The sequence below is a fragment of the Rhinopithecus roxellana genome, chromosome 9 (genome assembly GCF_007565055.1).
Source record: "Rhinopithecus roxellana isolate Shanxi Qingling chromosome 9, ASM756505v1, whole genome shotgun sequence".
Classification (NCBI taxonomy): domain Eukaryota; kingdom Metazoa; phylum Chordata; class Mammalia; order Primates; family Cercopithecidae; genus Rhinopithecus; species Rhinopithecus roxellana.
The window spans coordinates 16,209,256-16,222,641 of record NC_044557.1 but is presented as its reverse complement, the minus strand read 5'-3'; the positions used below and the strand labels follow the sequence as shown (position 1 = coordinate 16,222,641).

General features: G+C 42.4%; 1 protein-coding gene across 5 annotated transcripts in view; it reads left to right on the top strand.

The window, feature by feature from the left end:
- SPIDR (scaffold protein involved in DNA repair) overlaps nt 1-13,386 on the top strand; it is a 471,127-nt gene that overhangs the window by 432,562 nt on the left and 25,179 nt on the right. For all 5 annotated transcript variants that reach the window (XM_030937328.1, XM_030937325.1, XM_030937329.1 and 2 more), the window contains 2 exons: nt 1,096-1,239; nt 1,331-1,390. In XM_030937328.1, coding sequence (XP_030793188.1) covers nt 1,096-1,239; nt 1,331-1,390 — 204 coding nt within the window. The remainder of the gene's footprint in view (nt 1-1,095; nt 1,240-1,330; nt 1,391-13,386) is intronic.

Here is a 13,386-nt window from a genome sequence, read left to right as displayed (position 1 = left end):
GCCAGTTCCTTTGTGGTGACATATGAATATGAGCCAGGATTGGGATTCAGGTCCCTGGAGACCAAGCTCTGGCTGCCTTCCCTACTGTGCTGCACAACATTTTCTTGAAGTTAACTTATGATGAATGCGTAAACCACAACCCTTATATACTGTTGGAGCAACTGGGGTCTCAGCCTCATACTAAAGCAAACATACAGAATTTTTCCCACGAACTTCTAGTCACTCATAGAACCAACACTCAGTTACCAATTGGAGCAGGAACTCAATACAATCCGTAGACATTCGTACAACGTCCTGGGTAGCCAGGAACTTCCATTGCACTGCTTGTCTATGATAGTGTCTCAGAAGAAGCAAAATGGATGAAAAGTGTTCCCTCCTCTCCCTCCTGAACCTTTTCCAGCAGGTTAACCAGCTGCTGCTTTGGGCCAGAGCTCCCAAAACAACTGAGGCTGTCTTCCTTAGGTTGTGGCTGACTTCTTAGTAGTGCTAAGTCTATGACCCTGTACTGTGCCAAACAGCATAGTAGTTGTCAAAACACACGGTGGCTCACGCCTGTAATCCCAGCATTTGGGAGGCCGAGCCGGGCGGATCACCTGTGGTCGAGAGTTCGAGACCAGCCTGACCAACATGGAGAAACCCCGTCTCTACTAAAAATACAGAATTAGCTGGGCATTGTGGCACATGGCTGCAATCCCAGCTACCCAGGAGGCTGAGGCAGAAGAATCACTTGAACCCAGGAGGCGGAGGTTGCAGTGAGCCGAGATGGCGCCATTGCAATCCAGCCAACAAGAGCAAAACTCTGTCTCAAAAAACAAAAGCCATTTCTAGATTACTTAAGGGGAAGTAATTTCTAGATGATATTTTCAGTATAACCTGAAAGATTTCTAAAATGAAATCTTGAATTAATAGGTTCATAAGTATGGAAGTTCTTATACTTGGTCCCAGAAGTAAACAATGCAATCCATTCCTTGTATAGCATTCCAGAGAGAGGATGCATCTGTAAGCGAGTATGTATATATTAAAGAGGAGATTTTAATCATGTGCTTGAGTCTTTTAACAATACATTCACCTTCTGCTTTTGCCTCATGTAAACAGATAAAAACTCATCTGCCTCCTCCAGCCTTATGTTACATCCTCACAGCTCATCCAAATCTGGGACAAATTGATATGATTGACGGAGACCCCATTTATAAGCTTTACCAGCCTCCAGTTGCCCGCTGCTTAAGAGACATTATCCAGGTAATGTTTTTGTTTCTAACAAGTTATTTAGATATTAGCTGTGTCTGTGTGCTTTGTGTAATGCTGCCAACCTTTTCTAATTCCTTTCCAGATGAATAATCTTGGTACCCGTTGCAGTTTCTATGCCAGGGTGATTTACCAAAGACCACAGGTAATAATCTGTCTCAATCTCTCAGTCTCTGTCTCTCAATCTCTCAGCCTCTCTCTCTCTCTCTCTCTCTCTCTCACACACACACACACACACACACACACACACACACACACACACACACACACACGGTGTTAGAGGTTTGTTAAAGGGCAGTCTCCTTTGGAAATTAATAGATTGCCAAAACAGAAGAGTGTTTTTAAAGTCCAGTTAAGTATGCCCCATATACTGAAGTGGTAGTAAATCCATTCCTTTTACAGGTGCAGACTACCAGCCACTGTGCTAAGCACTGGGGTATAAGACACCCAGGTACAACCCTGTCCCCAAAGCTTCTCAACCCAGTAATTTTCATTCTTTCCTGACACTTAGGCAGGTTGAAGAAAGGAAAGAGATGCAGAAACTTCATTTATGGGGTGGAAATGGTAATCTCAGGATTAAGCTCAGCTACTTCTGGGAACTTTTAGAGCCTTCGAAACTGAAAGCCCTCCCATACCACCTCCATGGTCCCTATGAGGCCTCGGGCTATTCTAGGGAGCAGCAGCCTAGAGGAGCTTGCTGTCAATCAGCTAGGAGTAGAGGAGGGAAGGAGACCTGCTTGCCAGTTTGAATGCATGGACTACATTCTGCAAGAAACCTCTGCTGGCCCTTACCTTATGGAGGAATATCCATGTAGATCTAATCATCCAAGAGGGATTGAGAACATCCTATTTGTTAAACTCTTATCTACTCATAGGCAATGTGCACTGGGTGCATCTGCCATGGTGCAGGAGAGAGTGAGTGCCCCACACATTGCCTCCTTGAGGGTGTGTATAAGTGGAGCAAACCAGGCCCCAGATGCCTGCACTCACCTGGGCCGTCAGTGGATCACCAGCTACCAGCCAGGCCAGAATACCCAGGAATTGCCCAGCAAGGAGTCTCAAGGGAGGGCAGGAGGCTGGCACCTCAGCCAGCAACCTCGGCCAGGTGCCCCAGTGCACCTTGAGTCAGGGGACAGTGGTGGGGGTGGACCAGGGGCTGTCTTCTAATCATACTATGCCTGGTTATCAAGATCTGACACTCACACCCCTCACTTTTCTTTTTGCTGATGAAATATGCTAAAGCACACCCAGACCTTGTGCCATTTCCTCTTACATGCTTGTTATGAATCTCTACAAAGCATTCATGCTTGCATACAACCCAATTCAGCTGCCTGGTTTGGGAGCCTTTCTCTTCTGCTTAAGTTATCCAGAGTTATTTTCTGTTGTGCATTTATTTTGAACAAATTCTTTGCATTTCTCTGATCATTCTTAGACAGTGGAAGAACAAGAGAGTGACTAAAAGAATATGTTTCTTAACTTCTAGTCAAGTTCTTGATGAGTTGCATATATACGAGTATCATTAAATCATTGTTACTACAAGCATGTTAAATCAGCTCCTCTTCCATCTGCATCAGGAGTAGTGGGCAGACTGTTTCTGTAAAGAGCCAGATAGTCAATATTTTAGGCTTCTTGGGTTGTATGGTTTTCATAGCAACTACTCAGCTTCACCTTGCAGTGCAAAAGCAGCCATGTTGTCATTCACAAATGAATGAGCAGGACTGTGTTTCAGAAATCTTTATTTACAGACACCAAAATTTGAATTTAACTTAATTTTTACTTGTCACAAAATATTCTTATGGTTTTTTAACCATTTAAAAATGTAACAACTTTGAATAAATATAAAAACCATGCTTAGCTTACAGGCCACACATAAGCAGGCGGTGGGCTGGATTAGCCCACAGGCCTTGGTTTGCTCACGTTCTTCAGGTGCTGAGCATGGCTGGAAGGCACAGGAACTGTGACGCAGAAAAAAAAACAACCCTTGTGTCTCCTGGCATCCTGTAGGTTGTACTGAATGTGCAGTGTGCTATGTGTCAGGGAGAAGAGACAGGGAGGGCCATCTACTGACAGCCACAGATTAGGGTGCAAGCTTGTTACCTAAGGATGCCATAGGTACTGCACAAGAACACAGCGCTGATACATATGATCATCATATGAAAGAACTTTAAGGCTTTATCTCAATTTAATTTTTACATTTCATATGTAAGGAGTGTGCTTTAGGTGATATGCTAGTAACTGTCAATTGCCTTTCCTTTCCTTCTCTGCAGAAAGTGTGTGTGTGTTTCGGGAGCTTAACCTGTGGATTAGCTAGTGCTTGCCAGCGCATAGAGTGTTGCCCACAGAAAGGAAATCAGAGGGCTGAGTTTTGAATATAAATGAACCACATTTAGCTCTTTATTTTTTATTATCAATACTTCACCTTTAATTTCTGTGAGAGATTTTTCAGATTTTCCAACCATGCTCGTGTATATATCATTTTATCTCAGCAGCAATAGTGTCAGTGTTCTTAATTCCAAGTGGAGAAGACCAAGGCTAGGCCTGGTATCTGCTGTCTCTGATACACACAACCAAACCCTGGTGGAGCCTGGCGTGGGTTTCCTAACTCTTACTCAGCCCAGTGTCCCATGGTGCTTCCTGACTCCACAATCCTTCAGTTACCTGGAGCCCTGGGGGTGGAGCAGGGATCGCAACACACCCCTACCCCCAACCACATGCTGGCTGAGCTTGTGCAGGTACTTCACTGCATTGTCTCATGTCCTTGTCTGTCAAATGGGTGTGACATTCTCTCACCATATTGGATTGTTCTAGGATGAATTTAGGAGTTTTGAAATACCCTTTTTCCTTTGTTTTCTCTTCATCTGTTCCCCTTTTCATCATTTGACAGCTGATCAGTGCCTCTCATGAAGAATTAGAGAATGACTGACATGAGTCCCTCAGTGGTACTCCCTGTGAGCACCCCAGTGTCCAGCTCAGCAGATAGGAGGATAGGGCTCCCAGCAAGGACGAGGCAGGGCACGTACTATGTCTCATACTTTCCAAACCTGAGGAGACCTAAGACTGCCTTCACGTTCCTCTGCTCACCTTGAAAAGGGTCAGTGTGTGTGGGGATGCCCTTGGCATCTGGCACATTCCTGCTCTTCTGGGTCATGGGCCAGGCGGTGGCTCTCTGTGAAGGTGCCATTCACCCACAGGGAGAATGCTGTCCTCATAGCAGCCACGTGGCAGTTGCAGCTCACACTCCTGCCCATGGCCCTCTGGCTGAGACTGAGGTTGAAAATAAAGAAAGCAGGTGTCAAAATGCTTGCACCAAAGCCAATTGGAGGGGGAACTCTGGGGCAAAGAAAGACCAAGAGTGAAGCAGGTCATCCACCTTGCCTTGTGAAGGAGTCCTCCTTCAGGGAGGTAGAGAAGATATGTTAATCACCTCCTATCCAAAAAACAGGCTCCCACCAGTGCAAGTGCAGCTTTCAGTGAGCATGACTTCCAGTGGGCATGTGTGCCTAAGGATCAGTGGTCCTACAGCCACAAAACAGTCAAAGACTTGGAACCCAATGGAACAGGTTCCGTGATCCACTGAAATTCTCTGTCTCCTGTAGTCTGCTTTTGTAAGAGAATCACCAGAAACCAGCTGTCTCAAGAAGGAATTGAAATAAGCTGAGTCCTGGGGCCAGTCCATAGTTAAGCCAGTGGCCTGCATCCTTGGCAGTGAGAGTTGACTTTCAGAATGGCACCATGAGTCACTGCTGGAACTCGAGCCATAAAAACAGACCTAGACTAGGTGTGGTGGCTCACACCTGTCATCCTAGCACTTTGGGAGGCTGAGGCTAGAGGATCTCTTGAGGCTAGGAGTTCCAGACCAGCCTGGGCAACAAAGCACAACCCCATCTCTACAAAAAAATAAAAAATTAGCCAGGCATGGTGCTGCATGCCTATCATCTCAGCTACTTGGGAGGCTGATGTGGGAGGATCCCGTGAGCCCAGGAGTTTGCTGCAGTGAGCTGTGATTGCACCACTGCACTCCAGCCTAGGTGACAGAGTAAGACCTTGTCTCAAAAAAAAAAAAAGAACCAGATTCAGTTGTATTTATATTACACTAAAGACTAAGTCATGAAGGTGAAAAAGATAGTTTTCTTATTTAACTTTTATTTTGTAATGATTATAGTTTCACAGTAGATTGCAAAGAAATATACCGGGGGGTCTGGTGCACCCCTCCACCCCCATGTTAATACCCCGCACCCACAGTAACCACAGTAAAAACCAAAACCAGCTGGGCACAGTGGCTCACGCCTGTAATCCCAGCACTTTGGGAGGCCAAGGCAGGCAGATCACAAGGTCAGGAGATCGAGACCATCCTGGCTAATGGTCCCGGCTAATTTTTAGTGGAAACCCTGTCTCCACTAAAAATACAAAAAAATTAGCTGGGCATGGTGGCAAGCGCCTGTAGTCCCAGCTACTTGGGAGGCCGAGGCAGGAGAATGGCGTGAACCTGGGAGGCAGAGTTTGCAGTGAGCCGAGATCACGCTACTGCACTCCAGTCTGAGCAACAAAGTGAGACTCCATCTCAACAACAACAACAACAAAAAAAAACAAGAAACTGACACAGGCACAATCCATGGAGCACATTCAGGTTTCAGCATCCATGTGTGCACTCTGTGTGTTTGTGTGTGTGCTTGCGCTTCTGTGCAGTTTTGTCACATGTACAGCCTTGCATCACCGTCACTGCAGTCAGAATCCTCTACTGTGCCGTCACCACCAATTCCCGTGTTGCCCTTTATAGCCACGTCGATCGTTTTTTCATCCCTACCCCTGGCAACCACTCACATGTTCTCTGTCATAATTATGTTGTTTTATGGTTGTTCCATAACTAGAACCATGCAATATATATCTGTATTAGTTTCCTAGGATTATCATATAAAGTTCCAAAAACTAGATAGCTTAAAACAATAGAAATGTATTCTCTCACACTTCTGGAGGCCAGAAGTCTAAAATCAAGGTGTTAGCAGTGGCCAGGCACAGTGGCTCACACCTGTAATCTCAGCACTTTGGGAGGCTGAGGCAGGAGGATCACTTGAGGCCAGGAGCCCGAGACCACCTTGGCCAACATAGTGAGGCTCCGTCTCTATTTAAATTGTTTTTTCGGCCTGGTGCTGTGACTCACACCTGTAATACCAGCACTTTGGGAGGCCGAGGCAGGTAGATCATCTGAGGTCAGGAATTGCAGATCAGCCTATCCAACATGGTGAAACCCCATCTCTACTAAAACTACAAAAAATTAGCTGGGTATGGTGGTGCACGCCTGTAGTCCCAGCTACTCAGGAGGCTGAGGCAGGAGAGGCAGAGGCTGAAGTGAGCCAAGATCGCTCCATTGCACTCCAGCCTGGGTGACAGAGTGAGACTCTGTCTAAAAACAGAAAAAAATTCATTAAAGAAATATAAGGTGTTGGCTAACAGCATTGTCTAGAGATTCATCCAAAGGACTAATAATGTTGAACATCTTTTCATGTTTTTACTTGCCATCCATATGTCCTCTTTGGTAAAATGCCTGTTCACATCTTTTGCCCATTGTCTAATTGGATTGCTTATTTGTTGGTTTATTGTTGAGTCTTTAAAGTTATTTCTATTTTCTAAATACAAAACCTTTGTCAGATACAGGATTTGCAAATATTTTCTCAGGATTTCTAAATTGTATTTTCACCCTTTTAATGATTTTTTAACATAGTAGAAGTTTTTAATTTTGATACTGTCAGATTTACCAAATTTTTCTCTTACAGATCACAGTTTTGTTGTCAAGTCTAAGAGAAATCAAGTCTCTTTGCCTATCATCAGTCCCAAAGTTATTCTTTTGTGTTCTTTTCTAGAAAATTTAATTTTACACTTTACCTTCCAAGTCCATGATGCATTTGGAGTTGGGTTTTGTATAAGGTGCATGGTTTAGGTCAAGGTTAATTTTTTCACCTTTGGATATCCATTCATTCCAGCACCATTTGTTGATAGATCATCCTTCCTCCATTAAATTGCTGTTACACCTTTGTCAAAAATTAATTGGGCATATTTTTGTGGGAGAGATCTATTTTTTCCTGATAAATTTGCATTGGTAATATTTTTGCCTAATTACTAGCATTATAGGTGTCTATATCATCTATGCTTAAATACTTCTCCTGGGGTGGGCATGGTGGCTTATGCTTGTAATCCCAGCACTTTGGGAGGCTGAGGCAGGTGGATCAGCTGAGGTCAGGAGTTCAAGACCAGCCTGGCTACTATGATAAAACCCCATCTCTACAAAAATACAAAAATTAGCTGGGCATGATGGCAGGTGCCTGTAATCCCAGCTGCCCAGGAGGCTGAGGCTGGAGAATCACTTGAACCCAGGAGGAGGAGGTTGCAGTGAGCTGAGATTGTGCCACTACACTCCAGCCTAGGCGACAGAGTGAGACTCCATCTCAAAAAAAAAAAAAACAAACTTTTCCTGATTACAAAGGGCTATAAATATTTTTATTAGAGTTTTTTCTTTTAGAGCAGTTTTAGGTTCACAACAAAATTGAGAGGAAGGTACAGAGATTTTTCCATACACTTTCTACTCCCACACATGCACAGCCTCCCCATTATCAACATCCCTACCAGGGCAGCACATTGCTTACAACTAATCAACCTGCATTGACACATCATACTCACCCAGAGTCCACAGTTTACATAAGGGTTCACTCTTGGTGGTGTAATTTTATGGGTTTGCACAAATATGTAATGACATGTATCTACCATCATAGTATCATATGGAGCTAAAAACCTATGCTCCACCTGTTTATTCCCCCTCCCCACAAATCCCTGGCAAACATTCTTATTTTTACCATCTCCATAGTTTTGCCTTTTCGGAATGTTGTATAAAGTTGGCATCTTACAATCCGTAGCCTTTCAGATGGACTTCTTTCACTTAATAATATACATTTAATATGACTTTTCATGGCTAGATAGCCCGTTTCCTTTTGAGCACTGAAAAATGTTCCATTGTCTGGATGTACCACATAGTTCAGTTTAGTTATTCATTCACCTACTGAAGGACATCGTGGTTGCTTCCGGGTTTTGGCAATTATGAATAAGAAGACTTTTTTTTTTTTTTTAATTTATTTATTTATTTATTTTGAGACAGAGTCTCACTCTGTTGCCCAGGTTGGAATGCAATGGCGCAATCTTGGCTCACTGCAACCTCTGCCTCCCGGGTTCAAGAGATTTTCTTACCTCAGCCTCTCGAGTAGCTGGGATTACAGGCATCTGCCACTACACCCAGCTAATTTTTGTTTATTTTTTGAGATGGAGTCTCTCTGTGTCGCCCAGGCTGGAGTGTAGTGGCACGACCTTGGCTCACTGCAACCTCCACCTCCCAGGTTCAAGCAATTCTCCTGTCTCCGCCTCCCAAGTAGCTGGAATTACAGACACGCACCACCACGCTGGCTACTTTTTGTATTTTTAGTAGAGACAGGGTTTCACAGTGTTGGCCAGGCTGGTCTCAAACTCCTGACCTCAGGTGATTCACCCACCTCTGCCTCCTAAAGTGCTGGCATTACAGGTGTAAGCCACGGCGCCCAGCCTAATTTTTGTATTTTTAGTGGAGATGGGGTTTTACCATGTTGGCCAGGCTGGTCTCAAACTCCTGACCTCAAGTGATCTGCCCGCCTCGGCCTTCCAAAGTGCTGGGATTACAGGCCTGAGCCACCCTGCCCGGACAGAGAAGAAATCTATTTTTAATAAACTTTTAGCAATGTAGTGGTAGTACTGCTTTAATTAGTTACTGATGTCTTTTTCCAGATGATTTTATTGTTACTGACTTTGTTCATAACCCCAATAGTAGAGATAATTTTGTAGTTAATTTCAAAGGAGATTAGAACATTTTGGTATAATAATAGATTGAAAGAGAGACCACTGGCCAAATCCAGAGTATTTACAAAAGCATCTAAAATTTTTGGATATTGTCAGAACTTCCAACCTCAGATAATCTTACAGAAATCTTTGCCCTTCCTGAAATATTCACCAATTTTTTTTTTTTTTTTTTTTTTTTTTTTTTTTTTTGAGATGCTCTGTCACTCAGGCTGGAGTGCAGTGGTATGATCTCAGCACACTGCAACCTCCGCCTACTGGGTTCAAGCAATTCTCATGCCTCAGCCTCCAGAGGATCTGGGATTACAGGCGTGCACCATCAGGCCTAGCTAATTTTTATATTTTTAGTAGAGATGGGGTTTCACCACATTGAGGTTAAAGGTTAGAGGTTGTAACCTTTAACCTCTATTAAAAGGTTACAGAAAAGAATAATCAGCTTTGCAATCTGATTGCAACAAGAGAATGTACTATTACATATACAATAACTAGAAAAATAAACTTTCATGGTATGTTTTTTAAATGCTTAATTCAAACTAATACTATACTAGTAGAATTATCAATAAGAACTCTTAAATAAGGCCAGGCACCGTGGCTCATTCCTGTAATCCCAGCAGTTTGGGAGGCTGAGGCAGGTGAATTGCTTGAGCTCAGGAGTTCAAGACCAGCCTGGCCAAAATAGAAAATTCCCATCTCTGCAAGAAATACAAAAATTAGCCGGGTGTGGTGCTGTGCTCCTGTAGTCCCAGTTACTTGGAAGGCTAAGGCAGAATTGCTTGAGCCCAGGAGGCAGGCGTTGCAGTGAGCTGAAATTGCACCATTGCACGCCAGCCTGGGGGACAGAGTGAGACCCTGTCTGAGAAAAAAGAAAAAAAAGAAAAAACTCTTAAATATTTTTAACATTTTCTAAAATTGGCTAAAAGAAAGCAAGCATTCTTTAAATTAGCAGATCAGTAGCAGAAAAAGTATTGCACTCCAAAATCTCAGCTGCAAGATAAATACAAACTCAGGTTACAAATCAATAGTGTCTCAATATGTATGAAGTTACATTGATGAAAATTTCACATAACACTAAATGGTGGAAAGGCTCATGCAGTCATCCAGACTCTAATACCACCTTATGTATTAAGGAGTCATTATCCAACTTGAGACACCAGAATTTTGATTCTGTAAATATCTCTGAGTGACCATCTACATTTCCAGTGTTATCATACTCCATTTTCCCCATCAAAGCTTTTGTGTTTATTAAGCCCAAGAAGAATAAGACATGAAGAAAAATGGGTATGCGGTACACAAATCCCTCTCTAGGTGACACAAGAATTGACATATCTGACTCAGAGAACATATTCAATAAATAACTGTTTATTAAATGAAAAAAATGCCGTAAGAACAATAGTCAGAATTGAGGTAAAGTAGGTGGCCTGCATTTAAAAAATAGTTTCCTTAATCTTTCTACCGCTTCAAGCATCACTTGGATCAACACATTTTATTTTGTTGCAAACTCCTGATGCAAAGTCATTGATTATTCCCTGCTCACTGGTTGTAAGAAAAAAAAAAGGGGGGATATTAAATTTAGTGAAAACAACAACTGGTTGAAAAGAACCTCAGTGAATAGATCTGACTGGAAGAAAAAAGAAGTTTATATGTTGGGCCCCACACTAGGCTTCAACTCATAAGTGCGTTCTCTTTATTTCATTTCTCCTTTAAAATCGCTGCTTATGCTTAATGGTTAATAATAATAGAAATGGCTAACAATTGCCACACTTACTACTCCCCTGAATGTCTTCAGCCTCTTATTCAGAAGTTTCACATAACATCTAGTCAATATAAAGGGAATAATAAGCTGCAATTAAAAGTAATATAAAGCCATTGATACCTTTTCGTTGTACTGTATTAAGTAATTGTAGATTAAACTCTTACACCTTCCCACTATTGTTTTTTATTATACTTTATGTTCTAAGGTACATGTGCACAACGTGCAGGTTTGTTACATATGTATACATGTGCCATGTTGGTGTGCTGCACCCATTAACTCGTCATTTACATTAGGTATATCTCCTAATGCTATTCCTCCCCGCTCCCCCAACCCCACAACAGGCCCCGGTGTGTGATGTTCCCCTTCCTGTGTCCAGGTGTTCTCATTGTTCAATTCCCACCTATGAGTGAGAACATGTGGTGTTTGGTTTTCTGTTCTTGCAATAGTTTCCTGAGAGTGATGGTTTCCAGCTGCATCCATGTCCCTACAAAGGACAAGAACTCATCCTTTTTTATGGCTGCATAGTATTCCATGGTGTATATGTGCCACATTTTCTTAATCCAGTCTGTCACAGATGGACATTTGGGTTGATTCCAAGTCTTTGCTACTGTGAATAGTGCTGCAGTAAACATACGTGTGCATGCGTCTTTATAGCAGCATGATTTATAATCCTTTGGGTATATACCCAGTAATGGGATGGCGGGATCAAATGGTATTTCTAGTTCTAGATCCTTGAGGAATCGCCACACTGTTTTCCACAATGGTTGCACTAGTTTACAGTCGCACCAACAGTATAAAACTGTTCCTGTTTCTCCACATCCTCTCCAGCACCTGTTTCCTGATTATTTAATGATTGCCATTCTAACTGGTGTGAGATGGTATCTCATTGTGGTTTTGATTTGCATTTCTCTGATGGCGAGTGATGATGAGCATTTTTTCATGTGTCTGCTGGCTGTATGCATGTCTTTTTTTGAGAAGTGTCTGTTCATATCCTTTGCCCACTTTTTGATGGGGTTGTTTGTTTTTTTCTTGTAAATCTGATTGAGTTCTTTATAGGTTCTGGATATTAGCCCTTTGTCAGATGAGTAGATTGCAAAAATGTTCTCCCATTCTGTAGGTTGCCTGTTCACTATGATGGTAGTTTCTTTTGCTGTGCAGAAGCTCTTTAGTTTAATTAGATCCCATTTGTCAATTTTGACTTTTGTTGCCGTTGCTTTTGGTGTTTTTTTTTTTTTTTTTTTTTTTTTTTATACTTTAAGTTCTAGGGTACATGTGCATAACGTGCAGGTTTGTTACATATGAATACTTATGCCATGTTGGTGTGCTGCACCCATCAACTCGTCAGCACCCATCAATTCATCATTTATATCATGTATAACTCCCCAATGCAATCCCTCCCTCCTCCCCCCTCCCCCCACCCCATGATAGGCCCCAGTGCGTGATGTTCCCCTTCCCGAGTCCAAGTGATCTCATTGTTCAGTTCCCACCTATGAGTGAGAACATGCGGTGTTTGGTTTTCTGTTCTTGTGATAGTTTGCTAAGAATGATGGTTTCCAGCTGCATCCATGTCCCTACAAAGGACGCAAACTCATCCTTTTTTATGGCTGCATAGTATTCCATGGTGTATATGTGCCACATTTTCTTAATCCAGTCTGTCACAGATGGACATTTGGGTTGTTTCCAAGTCTTTGCTATTGTGAATAGTGCCGCAATAAACATACGTGTACATGTGTCTTTGTAGTAGAATAATTTATAATCCTTTGGGTATATACCCAGTAGTGGGATGGCTGGGTCATATGGTACATCTAGTTCTAGATCCTTGAGGAATTGCCATACTGTTTTCCATAATGGTTGAACTAGTTTACAATCCCACCAACAGTGTAAAAGTGTTCCTGTTTCTCCACATCCTCTCCAACACCTGTTGTTTCCTGACTTCTTAATGATTGCCATTCTAACTGGTGTGAGATGGTATCTCATTGTGGTTTTGATTTGCATTTCTCTGATGGCGAGTGATGATGAGCATTTTTTCATGTGTCTGTTGGCTGTATGAATATCTTCTTTTGAGAAATGTCTGTTGATATCCTTTGCCCACTTTTTGATGGGGTTGTTTGTTTTTTTCTCGTATATTTGTTTGAGTTCTTTGTAGATTCTGGATATTAGCCCTTTGTCAGATGAGTAGGTTGCAAAAATTTTCTCCCATTCTGTAGGTTGCCTGTTCACTCTGATGGTAGTTTCTTTTGCTGTGAAGAAGCTCTTTAGTTTAATTAGATCCCATTTGTCAATTTTTGCTTTTGCTGCCGTTGCTTTTGGTGTTTTAGACATGAAGTCCTTGCCCATGCCTATGTCCTGAATGGTACTACCTAGATTTTCTTCTAGGGTTTTTATGGTATTAGGTCTAACATTTAAGTCTCTAATCCATCTTGAATTAATCTTCGTATAAGGGGTAAGGAAAGGATCCAGTTTCAGCTTTCTACTTATGGCTAGCCAATTTTCCCAGCACCATTTATTAAATAGGGAAT